Raw genomic sequence first — 14,621 nt, 5'->3', positions numbered from 1 at the left:
GAGGCCATGGGGCCGGTTTCGGCAGCCGCTGCAGGAGGTACGAGGTGGACTGGAACGCGACGGGCGTCAGCTGCACCGACCCCCTCGGCAGCCTCGTGGGCAACCGGAGCGCCGTCCCCCTCGGTCCCTGCCGCGATGGCTGGGTCTACGACTCCCTGGGGAGCTCTCTCGTGACCGAGGTAAAAACACATACCCCCTTCCCTTGCCCCCTCAGTTACAGACAAGCTGAAGGGACACGGGAGAGGGTTGGTGTAGCCTCGGCTGTGTTAAAATGATGCCTGTTTACCTGGACGAGGGGAATCGTTTTGCCGCGAATTTGCACAGGGCGCTTTGCAAGTTGTCTTCCCTCTGTCCTTGCTGTGAAATGTTGTCTTGGCTTCTCGGGAGGCTTATATCTCCAGCTGGAGAGCAAAGCGTATTTCAGCAAATAAATCCCTAGGTAGATAAAGTCCAGTTCTGAGTGAAACTCCCGTCACATGAGGGTTCCGATTGGTGGAGGTGTGCAAACAGTGCCTGCGAGGGATGAATGGCTCGCAGCACTACAAACAAAACCGGCCGATCCCCAAGTGCACAGACCTCCCGATCTTCCTGGGATCTGTGCCCAGGTGTGAAGGTCTTGATTTCTTTTCTTTTTTTTAATGAAGAAAGTCTTTTAAAGTTTGTTTCAAATATGATTGAATGACTATGGGTGGGGGAAAGGTAATCGCCTGCTGAAATATAATGAACTGAAAATGGTATTTAAGCTACTTAGGGTACTTTAGGGTTTTAGGTGCTTTAACTTTAAAAACAAATCAGTATCTGGGATGACAAACTTGATTTTGTGATGGGAAGTTCCACGACATTTTTAGAGATGGTGGAAGTCAGGATTCTTTCCCCCATATATCTAACACAAACACAGGAGCAGGTAAATTCTGTGCTCTAGCAACTTCAGCATTTATAGTTTGCAGCTAGATTTTAGGTGGTGTACTGTAAATGCGCTTCTTTCAGCAAAGTATAGACTGTGGATATTAAAGTGAGGATGTGAGACACCTCAAACGGAGGGTGACCCGGGACTTCTACAAAGCCGCAGCGCAGCAGGCACATCTCGCTGCAAAAGGCTTGAGCAGATGCTGCGGTCCAGATGCCCCCACCATGATCTCTTGAGATTGTGGGAAGCTGAAAACTTGCAGTCTGTGCGGATTCGTGCAGTCACGCTCTCACATCAGTTGTCTTCCCTTTTCTTCTGAAGGGGGTGCAAGGCCAGGCCCGCGGGGCCTTGGTTGTTCCTTCACAGGATAACCAGAAACGTCACACGCCTCTGTGTGCATTTTGGCAATGTGTTTTGCTTCTGGATGTGACTGTGTCTGGGAACGCTCTCGGGCTCTGTTATGTTGTCCCTTGCTCTGGCAGCTAAGCAAGGGAAAGAATAGCGCAGAGTAAAGCATGTTACTTTGCTCGAAGGAAAAATTTACACATGGAGGAATATTCTCATGGGAAGCCCCACAGAGCATCAGGAGGAGTATCTGGTTTTATGTTGATTAAAGATGCATAGCTTTAAATAAACCCAGCTACCAGTAGGATGGGAAGGGATTCTCAGTCGTGTTAGGACAGCTTTTTGAAATAACTTATTCTCCAGTAGCTTTTATGTATATCTACTTAAGTAAGATAAGAGAACTAAGGCCAAATGGCAAATATATGTGCGTACCCATGTGATACAAAGCTTGGCCCTGGGTACAAAATACCTGGTCTCCAGACACATTAGGCTGTAGGACAATTTAGTTGAGCAAAAGGCCAGAGCAGAGAGAAAATGGTGTGGCCTCGGGGGCAGATGCAGATACCTCCTCCCACCCTCCTTCGGGAGCTGGTGCTCCACAGGCAGGCTTCTGAAAACATCTAGGATACCTTTAGTGAAGGCATCGCCCTTAGTCCTGAGGGGTCTGCAGGGACTGCTGTGGCATGTGAGGGTCGGAGGCAACCAGAACTGCTTAGAAATGTTTACCATCAGCCACAAAAAAAAGCTGTTTGAAAAGCGCAGGGTGATCATCAGGTCCGTGCTGATTTGATCAACAAGGCCTAACATAAATTAGGGTCCCGATCTTGACAGGCAATAGCTCACTTAAGTTCTTTCCAGTGTCGAGACATGAGACATGAATGGGAAAAACCAGGAAGCTGCTCAAGGGCTTGATCCTGTTTTTAATGTTGGACACTTAATTAAGTCAGTAGGGTTTCTGGGTGCTGATAAAATGGTCGTTGACCCAGAAAAAAATGTAAATCTTTAACTGAAGCGAAGGAAACTTGTGGATGTGAGCCAGCTCCTTGTTTCACTCTCTTGCTTCTAACTGTGGTTGCTCCTTTAGTTTAACCTGGTGTGTGAGGACTCCTGGAAGTTGGACCTCTTTCAGTCTTCTGTGAATGCTGGGTTTTTTATTGGCTCCATAAACATTGGCTACATAGCAGACAGGTATGTGTGGGCTGACAGTAAAACCCTCTGACCTCCCGTATCGGTGCTCAACAGCTAAGCTTAGATAAAGGCAGAGAAGGGTTGTGCAACTGCTATCGTTTCTGCTCTTCTCAAAATAAGGTCAACCACCTGGATGTTCAGTCACGGTATGAAGAGCGCGTACTCTGTCTCTTGGGTCATACCTGGTGGTTTGCAGAAACCTCCTGCTCGGCGAGTCCTGCAGAGCTCGCAAGGACTATTTTAGGACTGCACACCCCAAACTCCCTACCGTGCCACACCAGAGCCCTGGGGTGGTGTTATCGGAGCCAGGAAACCCTGGTTTGGAACCCCAGCTTGATCCCTCACACTCTGTGAGGCTGCAGCTTGGAAACATCTTGCTTCCTTTGGAGAAACTTTGAAATAGTAGACATAGGGATTGCCAGATAGGTACAGCAGCAGTCACTGTGAAAAAGCAGAAATCCCTCTGTCCTGGCATCTTCAGCTCCCTGTTCAGAGCCAGCAGAGACAGCCGCCCTAGCCAGGCGGCTGGGGTTAAAAAGAAAAAAATGCCAGTATTTGAAGGCCCTTTTTCCCCCATGTTCCCCTCCTGCCTAGGACTGTTAGTATAGCAGACTCTGAGTTGCTCCAGCTGTGAAATGCAGCCCACTCACAACCAGATCCATACATGTTAGATTTTTGGAGATTAAGATTGTGGTATGTAAATCTGGTTCACGCAGACATATCAGAATGATAGTATTAACCCGTACTTATTTTTCACCACCATTATAAAAAAACAGATTACTAAGCTTCCTGTTCTGAAATTCAGCGATAACAGTCACAGTCCAAATATATGTAAATACGGGACTATTGTTCTTTAACTTGGGGAAATTTTTGTTTTTCCTGAGAGCCTTTGTGGAATTGCAGAGCTATTGGCACAGTAATTTTTCAGGGAACAGAAAAGCAGGTAAGTGAGTAATGGGCTAAGAATAAAAGTCAGTATGTATCTATCCCTTGTACAGCAAAGTTGGATTTTTTTCTTTTTTCCCCAAAGATGCACAAAGCTCTTACTAGTTTAAAAAGCCTGTGTTTTCATGACTAGTGTTTTGCTTCAAACATATTATCTTCCAATCCAGGTTTGGCCGTAAATTTTGCCTCTTGAATACAATTCTTGCAAACGTTGTCTGTGGAATCCTTCTGGTCTTTGTGCCCACCTACCTGTGGATAGTCATCCTCCGGTTCTTGCAAGGGCTGGTCAGCAAGGGCTGCTGGACCGCAGGCTACATCCTGGGTGAGTTCAGACCTTTTCCCAGGAGCAACACTGGCTGTGGAAGATGAAGAAAAAAAAGCCAACCAAAAAACCCCGAACAAAAGCCATTTAAAAAAATGCCTCTCATCATGGTGTTTTATCAAGGAGTTTTCTCCCTCTTTGACTTCTCAGGATTTTTTCAAGCACTGTCATTAGGGAGAAGCAACAGTAGCCTTCAAAGCTCAAGCAAGCGGTGGTATGTTAGGGCTGTTACCTCAGGATAGGCTTTCCCCCGTGGTGCGGCTCCCCTTTGCAGATCTGGGCCCCCGGGCTCCTCTCCCTCCCCTCGGGCACCGGCTGGGGAAGACCGCAGCCACTCCAGCCCAGTTGCAGATGGGGTGATGACAGAGGAGGCCATTAAAGAAGCAGGCAGAGGGTGGGGAAAATTGGAGGCACTTTTATGACACAAAGAGCATTAAAGGGCAAACAGAGGCTTTACAGCCTAAAAATAACCGAAGAACAGCATGTACTTGCTGAGAAAAAGACAAGCTGTTTGGGTATCTGTGCACTTGTCTGAGTGGAGGCCAACCCGGGGGATTGCAAAGCCATGTGAGGAGCCAGGCCGTGCTGACGCCTCTCCCAGCGCCTCGCACCGATCGCGTCTGGCGGGGAAGCACGGCTGCCCAGCCGCAGGGTTGGGGCCAGCTCAGGACCACTTTCTGGTGCCTGCTAGGGCTGCCTGGGACTTCTCTGACTTCTCTGGTGTGGAGTTCAGGCTCTTGTCAAAAATACCCAACACCAAGCAATCACCAAAGCAGCAAATTAAATATTTTAAAGGCTGCCCAGTAGAGCCTTGTCTGGATTAGGATGTCAGGTGGCTCTACCAAATAGCTCTGAGTGATCCAGTTCACTGTGATAGTGGAAAAAATGTAAATGTCAACACCCTAAACTTCTATTGTCTTTTAGCGGGGACATTTTGCTAATGCAGTTATCCAGATGTCTGATATAAATAAAATAAAAACATCTAGCCCACAGTCCAGCCCATCTTCTGCCAAGACATGATTGTTCCTTCCTGTGCATATTCTAGATGCTTGCTTGGCCTTTTAAATCTTTTCCTGGCACAAATGAAAACTTCATCACCTCTTCTGGGGAACTTTATGCCATTTTAGAGCATAAAATTCCTATCAGGACAATGACTTGCCCTATCCTGATATTTTCCCTCAGTTACACCTTGTTACTTCTGGATTCTCCTTGAAACTCTCTCATGAGAGAGAAGTCACCTAGAATCAGCCCCAAAGCCCCTTTAAACTTGTCTTCTCTCCTTAAGGGTGGCCAATGCTGAATGCCCAGGGAAGGGTACAAGGACAGAGCAACCTTGTTGTCGTGCTCTCCTGGGACACCTGTCTACCCTTCAGCTGCTTTTGGCTCAGTCCTGCTAAGCCTGAGGAGATGTCTTTGTCTCTGTGCATCATTTGGCCAAGCCGTATTAGCTAATCCGTGGCTCCAAACACAGCACTTCCTTCAGTTGCTAAATAACTGCTTTCTGATCTTTTTCTAATCGGTTTGCTTTCTTGAAATCACACAACCGGATGCAAAATTTTGAGTGCGCTGGTGCCTGCCTGCTGGAATAGTTACTGTTAGCTCTATATTAACAAGACCTAAGGTCTATCCTGTGATGTGCAGTTGCAAAGTACAGATGAGTCATGAAGCCACCCTGACCAGGAAGCTGTATGCCACCCTGTGGTACAAGCATTTCTTACATACTTGGAGTTAGATGCAGGCTGAAAGGCTGCACTTAGAAAACAAAATATGATGTTTTCTTATTGGTGTAGTTGGTGTTAGATTTTAGAACAAAATCCATTTGTGCCCTTTGAGGAATGTTTGATTCACTCAGAGATTTCCACGACAGAGGACAGTACTGGATGCCTTAGGCCAGTGTAGGAGCAGGAGCAGTGTTTTCTCCTCTGTGGAGAGTTTGGGTGACAGAAAACCAAACCTTCCTCTGCGAGCACCAGGGGATTTTTGCCTGGAGGCTTTATGCTAGGAAGCCCAGGATTACCAAGACGGTTTCTTCAGGGCGTTAACGCAGCATTGGTCTTCCAGCGTCCCCACAGAGCAAGTTACTGCTGCGCCGAGCGGTCATGGCTGAGCTGTCATTCACCTGTCTCTGTGCGTGTTTGCAGTGACGGAAGTTGTCAGTCCGAAGTACCGGAGGACGGTGGGCATCCTCTACCAAACGGCCTTCTCCGTTGGGCTCCTGGTCTTTGATGCCATCGCTTATGCCATCCCTCACTGGCGGTGGCTGCAGCTCACTGTCACCCTGCCGAGCTGCTTCTTCCTGCTCTATTACTGGTAAACAGGCTTTCATTGTACCTCTGCCCATGACCCAAAAAGCGGCGGCTTCTGCCTCCCAGGGCTTGATACTGCGGGAGATTTGGCACGGCTTTTCGGTTGTGTGTGCCTCTTCGTGCAAAGAGGAAGTACATAGCAAAGAGGAGAGGGAAATAGGACCCCTCGGCAACTGAGACTTCATTGCATCTTAGCCTGTGCGCCACACCTGACTTCTCTTTAAAAGAAAGACCACTGAAAAACACTGGGGGAGAGTGATTTAATATCCTATATTATCTTCAGTAAGGATTTCTGTTGAGGTTTAACCGGGCAGGCAGCCAAACACCACACAGCCGCTCGCTCACTCCCCGCCTCCCTGCAATGGGATGGGGGAGAGAATCGGGGGAAAAAAAAAAGTAAAATTCATGGACTGAGATAAAGACAGTTTAACAGAACAGAAAAGGAAGGGATAGTAACAATGGTAGAATATACAGAACGAGTGATGCACAATGCAATTGCTCACCACCTGCCGACCAAGCAGCGATTGCTACTTCCTGGACCACCCCTCCTATTTAAATACTGAGCATGACGTCATATGGTATGGAATACCCCGTTGGCCAGTTGGGTCAGCTGTCCTGGCTATGCTCCCTCCCAGTTTCTTGTGCACATGGCAGAGCATGGGAAGCTGAAAAGTCCTTGACTAGCGTACGCACTACTTAGCAACAACTAAAACACCAGTGTGTTATCAACATCCTTCTCATACTAAATCCAAAACACAGCACTGGGAAGAAATTTAACTCTATCCCAGCCAAAACCAGGACAATTTTACAAAGGAAAAGAAATGCCTTGACATAATTTAGTGGATCCTGCACTGAAAAGATGGTTATTGAGAGATTGTTGAATGCTAACATAACTGTAACAGGTTATTTACATGTTCTTTTAAGGAAAAAAAGTTGCAGCTTTTTGTGGTCCAACCAAAAGAAGGCACGTGGGTTCACCTTTAATTTGGATTCTCTGTTTTTGATTGATGTTTTTCAGTTTGAGTGCTTTGATTTGAGAAATTGTCTGGATAGGTCGAGAGGTTAGGAATAGTAAAAAAAGATTTGTTGTCTTCCTTTTTCCATATTTGTGAATTGGTAAGCCAGTTCTAGCTTGTTTACTTCTTCTTAACCTCTGATGGCACAACTGGAAAATGACTCCCTAAGAGGAACCAGTTTGTGGTGAACAGGCTGAATAAAATGATAGCACTACTCTTGCTCAAAGCCCTTCCCTGATTTATCTTCAGTAAACTCATCTCTGACTAAAGCCACTACCACAACTGCTCCTCTTCCCATTTTGGCAACGGGATATACTACTTTTCCTGATGGGGGGGAACCACAACCCCTCTCCCAAAAAACTTAAACAAACAAAGAAAAAAAACCACCTGCCTCCATTCAGCCAAAGCCCTCTCTCCACAGTCTCCATACACGGGAGCACTACGTAAGCCTTATGTTCTGGTATATAATAGCATCCACTCGCATTGTAGGTGCCTCCCAGAGTCTCCCAGGTGGCTGATCTCTCAAGGGAAAAATGACAAAGCTATGAAAATTGTCAGTGATATGGCTAAAAAAAACCGGAAAAAGATGCCTTCCCATTTTGAGGTGAGCTCAGGGTTTGCTTATGCATGTAAGCAAGCATTCATGGTAGTCCCTTCCATCAGTTCATCCCAGTAGAAACTTACCGTGCTTTGTACTGGCTCTTCCGCAGGATATTAAATTTGAAGAGGAAGATGGCGGAAAGCAGAGTCCTTCACTTATTGACCTTGTCAGGACACCACAGATGAGAAAAAACACGTTCATTTTGATGTACAACTGGTAAGAAGATAATGTTGGAGAGCTGTTTTTGAAGCTCTGGTTACGAAGGGTCCAGCAGGACACAGACCTTGGTCCTCCAACTGACTAACGAAGCTGGGATGCTCTTCTCTGCCCAGGTTCACAAGCTCAGTCCTCTACCAGGGGCTCATCATGCACATGGGAGTAGCTGCTGGGAACGTGTATCTGGATTTCCTCTATTCTGCACTTGTCGAGTTCCCAGCCGCCTTCATCATCATCGTCACCATTGACCGCGTTGGGCGGCGCTACCCCTGGGCTGCGGCAAACCTGGTGGCTGGGGCTGCCTGCCTTGTCACAGCCCTGATCCCAGAGGGTGAGTCAACTGCATGAGGCTACGTGGTGGCTTCCCACCCTGGCGTTGCCCCCTGGGAACAGCACCCACCTCTCCCTCCCTTTCCCAAGGTCCAGCCTCAAAGGTCTGCAAACCCACGCCTGCTGTCGGGTGCTGCCTCCCTGACTTTTAGTAGCACTCCTCGTGCTGCAGAAGTGAAATGGGGTTGATTTGTGGGACTGCTAATAATAAATCTCAAACCACCCGGGTCCCCCGTGCCGCAGCTCATGCGGTGCTGGCTGTTCCCGTTCCCTCATTCACACAGGTGAAACAAGGCCCCTTAAAAACATCAAGTGATACGGAATAAGAGGTCCCCCCTAAAATAACACTGGTGTATTAACTGACTCCTGCTAAATCGCTGGGATGCTTCTAAATGTGTTGAATGCATTTTCACTGCAGACATACATTGGCTAAAAGTGATCGCTGCTTGCATCGGAAGAATGGGAATCACAATGGCTTTTGAAATGGTTTGCTTTGTAAACACTGAACTGTATCCAACATACATCAGGTAGGTGCATCCTCCTCCCCATTGGCATTTGGCCTGGAAACAAATAGTTGAGGCCAATGTGTATGTTACGTTTTACGCTAAACTAAGTTATCCTCAGATGCTTCAGAGCTACACAGGTACTGCTGAACATAAAGTAAGGGGAGCATAAGTAAAATGCTTTAAAAAGTAGATTCATGAAGACAACAAATGTACTTTAAGGCAGATGAAAACTCATGTGACTGAAATAAAGGGAAAAGTGGAGACAACCAGGGTTGATGAGGGTTCTGAAGTCCCACGAGGTGCTTGGATTTGTACCTTGGTTTGAATCAAAATAACATCTAAATGGATCTGTCCACAGTGGAGTTTGCTATGGATAATGTGTGTTAACTCAAGCCCTTCGCCTGAGTACCGGATTTTTTCCCTATTTGTAAGTGGGCTGCAGGGTGAATAGCTCAGAAGTAGATATGTGCGCTGGAGAAATCTAAAGCTTGGGAGTTAATTCTTCTTCAAAATTTCCTCTTTCTACCCACTGACTGTAGGCCATTGCCTGCAGAGAAGGTGTCTGCACTGACCAGATAAATCTTACTCCTCCTTTCTTCATTGGAGAGACACTGATTATATGAAGCTACACAACATATGAAATCATGAGACTCTATTAATCTTATTTCTCTATCCATAATGAATACAGTGGAGTTTTAAATTTTATTAATGGTGTATAGCAAACAGAAGGATTGTTTGCCACCCCTTGCACTAGGTCACCTAAGATGTACTGAATGTAACATTTTTACCTGTATCCGGAGACTTCCCTCAGACACTTTGGGCCTGATTCTCTTCTATCTTTAACCTTGGGAATTTGCTTACACCTGTGAAAATGCAGATATACTCTCCTGTTCCTATTTGCTAGCTATTTATTCTTGCAATACTTAGATCTAAATAACTTCTGGATGTGCCCACTGGTGGAAAACTAGGGCTTCGCAAACTATTTTGTCATTTTGTGGTCTGCTGAGCTGCATGCCCTGTGCAGTGGTCACAGCTGTGATCCCTGCCCTTCCACCCTAACATGATCCCTTTGCTGTTGAACCAGGAACCTCGGGGTGATGGTCTGCTCCTCCTTGTGCGATGTTGGTGGAGTCATTGTCCCATTCATTGTCTACAGACTGGTGGAAGTCTGGCACGATCTGCCGCTGATAGTCTTCAGTAAGTGCCCCCTTACCTCCTTGCCAGCTGCTCCTGGGTCCCAAGTTTCAAAGTGGGGCCCAAGTTTCAAAGGGAGGGAAAAGCAGCTAAGGCAGTTGCCCCGAATTCAGCAGAAGCCCCTTCCCATCTACAAAAGCCATAGCCCTCAGTTCATAACAACCTGGAGCCTGTTTATGCATTCATGTTTTCTTTCCCCTTATTATTGTTCCTTGCATTTTAAAGGAAGCTAGAGGTGAATACAGGTTCGACAGATGGCAAAGAGCTGAGAAATATTCTAATGTTTTGATGACATTAATATTTTGATGAATTCAAATCTGATCAATTACTGCTTGTATATTGGTATGAGGTATATTGTCTCAGGCCGGGAGCCAAAACCTAGAATTTCACATAATTGCCTATTTAATGAAGTGCAAGCATGGCTGTTACACTTCAGTTTTTCTGACAGTCTGTTAACTGGCTGTTCTCCAGATATTTGGAAAGAGGTTGGTAAATAAATGCAAGATGTGTTTGCAGACTAGTGACCTGAACTCTCAGATCAGGGTCTGTAAAACTTTTCTGAATCTTTAGATCAGCATACTATTTACAGAAGAATGTCTTGAATGGCAAATTGCAGTTTTCAACAGACAGTACGTTTAGGAGGGTGCTTGGTAGATTTAAAATATAGACACCAAAGTTGTACAAAGTACGTAAAAGAAATTATCAGTGGAGAAGTTAATGGCATTTTGTAGGAGATAATACATTGTGTATGTATTTTCTAAATCTTGTTATGTAAATAGCAGAAAAATTGAATCAATTTCCTGGCATACACTCAGACTAGAAAGGGTTCTTTCCTCTTTACAGTTGTCTGTCCAGCCTGAGATGCCGTAGTTCAGTGCATAAATCACAACTGAACTCGGCTCATTGCTGTCTCCATGTGGCTGCCACATACTCCAGGGGTGGCATGCCAGTTTTGCATATAGAGCCTTGACGTGCACATCTTGTATGAAGAAAAAAAAAATGCCATTTACGAGTCCTTTGTGCCAGGCAGTAGAAAGTGGTGTATATGCTGGAAATTGGTATATGCTAACAAGCTCTTTGTGAATCTGTTCGATTTGAAGCTGTTCTTGGTTTGATTGCGGGTGGATTGGTGTTGCTTCTACCTGAAACTAAAGGAAGGGTTTTGCCTGAGACTGTTGAAGATGTTGAAAACTTTCACGGGTGAGTCAGGATGATGAACTCTTAGCAGCTTTCACTTGAAATTGTGCAAAATCCCTGTCCAGAGCTCCTTGGGGAAGCCCAGGGGTTGCTTGGCTGCCTCCTATGCTTCCAAGAAGTTGCTAGTTAATTCCCAGACTCCAGCTGGACAGATTTTCTTTTTACCACTTGTCTACCTAGGCATCTGAAAACAAGCGGCACAGGTCTTTATTGGCCTGTGAATAGCTGCACTAGTCTCTAAAACCTGCTGCGACACTATTATAAACGTTATTTGTGCTTTGAAAACCTAACTGATCTTGTGGAACAGAAAAAGGGCATTCTTGATAGCAGCTACTCATGCGCTGAGTGAAGCACCAGTATCTACTGAGGAGCCAGAGCAAATCTGGAGGATTTGAGGACTAGCTGCTCATTTTCTCTGGGGAAGAGGCAGGGCAAGTGAGGAACTTGAAGTTAGGTGCTCACTGAACACCTTTGTTCCTGGTTTGCTGCTCATGTCTTGTTATTCTTACAGGCAAAGTGCTCCAAAGGCCAAAAAGATCTATCTCCACGTCCAAACGTCAGAAGTAGCACATGACTGAAGAAGGTATAACTCTTTCTGGGCAGCCTGCTTTAAGGCACTAGCATGGAAAGGCAAATTGGAATAAATACTCTCTCCTGTCTTGCCTCTTTTTTTGTCTGCCTATCCTTTATTTACAATGTTAGGGGGTTTCTGATGGGATTGTCCCTATTACTGCATAGCTGCTTCCCTCTCTGTACACTATAATATAAATATGTTTCAGAGCTGGGAATTTTTCATACCTGTGGACCTCAACATGGGTGCAGATCTTAACTTGGGGATGGTGGGGTCCATCCCAACAAAACTTTATAAGCTTCCGTGAAGTCTGACTTTGTTGTTTTGTCTTATGAAAGGGCAGCTTAATATAACAGAGGTTTACTTCTGTTACGGAGCTGAGCTGACTACAAGCCTCATACAGTCTTGGTACAACTTGCAACAGATTTGCACAGATTTTTTTTTTTTTTTTTTGCTAGCCCTTACGTGTTATGGTGTTCATGTGTGTCCATGTGCCTGTACAGCAGCCCTCATTGGGGATTTTATTGGCTATTCTCAAACTCACAAAGATGGGCATGTGGCAACTCCAGAGCATGAAAAGGGGTGCATGGGAGAAATACTCACAGTCCTTCATAAAGTAATAGCCTTGCTCAGTTTTCAATGTGTAACCACTAAACTTTTTTGTCTTAGTATCATCTTCATAGTGGATAATCTGTACCTTTTTTTTGTACGAAACTGTTTTCCTAAGCCTCCCTAGCATTATAAATGTGTGCATGCACAGACATGCAGAATTTTATTAAAATTGTTGAGACTCTAGTCAGGGTGGGAAAAGCATTACAGTGCTAGGGGACTGAAAGCCTACGAGTGTCCTGCTCAACTGGAGACTTAGGATGGGGCTGGGGCCAGGGCAGAGCTGTATCTCTACGTGTTTGGAGGGGGCAGCCCTGCAGGGGCACCCCTTTGGAGAGAGCTGGGCTCAGGCTTAGGGATCTGCAGGACTCTGAGCTGGGATTTGGGCAGGGGTCCTGTGCCTTGGGGACCATTGGAGCAATGCTGGGTCTGCCAAGAAATATCCAGCACCTTTCACTTAGCAACTGTAAGAGTCTTGCGGTTGCAGAGGAAACCAGGCACAACAGTACCGTGGCTCCCCTTCACTGTTTCTGTCTCGTTGTTCCCTAGCACTGTTGGGGAACACTGGTTTCCAATAAGGACGCTGTATGCAGGGCACAAGATACTGCTGCTATTTAATGGTCATCTGCAGGGAGAGAGCTTCCAGCTGAGCAAAGTGTTGCTGGACTCTCGCAAGCAGTATCCTATTCCTCCAGGATTGCTTCCCGGTGTGGCAGTACAGTGATCTTACCCTTGCTTTGCCTGGCCCAAGCCCCAGTTAATGTTCAGTGTTGCTGAGAGGGCCTCAAGGGCAGGGAAGCATGTTGCTCAGCGAAGCAGGGCTATGACGAGGTTGCTCTGAGAAGGCAAGGACAAATCCGGAGTGACGTGACTTTGGCCCAAACAGTTGCAAAACTAGTATTTGCTTCAGGGTCAGAGAGGAACAATTCGGTCCTGAGACGGGCAAGAGGGACAGTGGGGATGTAGTTATGTGACCGGTGGAGCTGGTGTCCTGCTGTGATTGCAGAGATGTCTCTGCTCTGCAACAAAAGAAATCTGGCAGAACAGCAGTCTTTACTACAGTTCATTGATTTGAAACCTGTTGAAAACCCTGTGCAGAAAGAAAATGGGGGAGGAGGCAAGAAGTCAAGCAAAGCAAATACTGGGATGAATAAATGAGTAACTACAAAAGCTGACTCTCAAGACCCTTACTCATCACACTGGCATTTTTTCCATAAGCACTGCTACTGCCACAGCAGGAGCTGCAGAGGTGGCAGGCTCTGGCCTGCCTTTGCTTCGCAGTCACCTACAAGTTAGGCTTGCCAAGCTGGTGAAGAGGACTTTAAACTAAAGTTGCTGGGGGAGGGGAACCTCAGTCCATCCTACTCCTACCAGTTTGATGCCAATGCCAGCAATAGATGCCCAGAGCCTGAAGAAGGATCACAGGTCAGCAGGAGAGCACCTGAAGAGCAGCACAAAGGAACCCCAGCCAGTAAGACAGCTTCATCAGGAGCCCAACTTAAACGCCTCTATGCAAACACACGTAGCATGGGGAATAAACAAGAAGAGTTAGAGACGTGCGCATGCCTGCAGGGCTGCGATCTTATTGGTATCACGGAGATGTGGTAGGATGGCTCCTATGACTGGAGTGTTGGAATGGAAGGATACAGGCTCCCTGGTCCTCATGGGGGACTTCAACCACCCCAGTACCCGTTGGAGGGACAACAAGACAGGACAGGCAAGGGAGACGCGGAGGGGGTGTCACCCTCTATGTCAATGACCAGCTGGAGTGCATGGAGCTCCGCCTGGGGATGGATGAGGAGCTGACTGAGAGCTTATGGGTCGGGATTAAAGGGAGGGCAGGGACAGGTGACATTATAGTGGGGGTCTGCTCCAGGCCACCCGACCAGGAAGACCAAGCGGATGAGGCCCTCTATAGACAGATAGGAGCAGCCTCATGTTCACAAGCCCTGGTCCTCATGGGGGACTTCAACAACTCTGACATCTGCTAGAGGGACAACACAGCATGGCATAAGCAACCCGGGAGGTTCCTGGAGAGTGCTGATGACAACTTACTCACCCAAGTGATAGAGAAGCCAATGAGGAGAGGAGTTTAGCTGGACCTCATACTTACAGACCAGGAAGGCTCATTGAGTATATGAAGGTCAAAGATGGCTTTGGCTGCAGTGACCATGAGATGGTGGAGTTCAATATCATGAAAGGAGGGAGCAGGTCAAAAGCAAGATCATGGCCCTGGATTTCATTAGAGTACATTTTGGCCACTTCAGGGATCTTCTTGAAAAAATGCCAGTGAATATGGCCATGGTGGGAAGAGGGGCACTGCGACGAGCGAGGGAAGGCAAGCAGTCGACTCAATGTGATTGATAAG

The 14,621-nt window shown here is 46.6% G+C and overlaps 1 protein-coding gene across 1 annotated transcript in view; it reads left to right on the top strand.

Moving 5' to 3' along the window:
- Positions 1 to 11,651, top strand: part of LOC104075560 (solute carrier family 22 member 2-like) — an 11,899-nt gene extending 248 nt beyond the window's left edge. The window contains exons 2-12 of the mRNA XM_009576103.1: positions 7 to 179; positions 2,337 to 2,440; positions 3,553 to 3,707; positions 5,849 to 6,017; positions 7,519 to 7,633; positions 7,740 to 7,846; positions 7,963 to 8,177; positions 8,595 to 8,703; positions 9,767 to 9,879; positions 10,977 to 11,076; positions 11,585 to 11,651. Coding sequence (XP_009574398.1) covers positions 7 to 179; positions 2,337 to 2,440; positions 3,553 to 3,707; positions 5,849 to 6,017; positions 7,519 to 7,633; positions 7,740 to 7,846; positions 7,963 to 8,177; positions 8,595 to 8,703; positions 9,767 to 9,879; positions 10,977 to 11,076; positions 11,585 to 11,651 — 1,427 coding nt within the window. The remainder of the gene's footprint in view (positions 1 to 6; positions 180 to 2,336; positions 2,441 to 3,552; positions 3,708 to 5,848; positions 6,018 to 7,518; positions 7,634 to 7,739; positions 7,847 to 7,962; positions 8,178 to 8,594; positions 8,704 to 9,766; positions 9,880 to 10,976; positions 11,077 to 11,584) is intronic.
- Positions 11,652 to 14,621: the final 2,970 nt, after the last annotated feature.

Source organism: Fulmarus glacialis, unplaced genomic scaffold, assembly GCF_000690835.1.
Source record: "Fulmarus glacialis isolate BGI_N327 unplaced genomic scaffold, ASM69083v1 scaffold11394, whole genome shotgun sequence".
Lineage (NCBI taxonomy): Eukaryota > Metazoa > Chordata > Aves > Procellariiformes > Procellariidae > Fulmarus > Fulmarus glacialis.
Note: the sequence above shows the minus strand (reverse complement) of the source record. Positions and strands in the feature narration are given on the sequence as shown.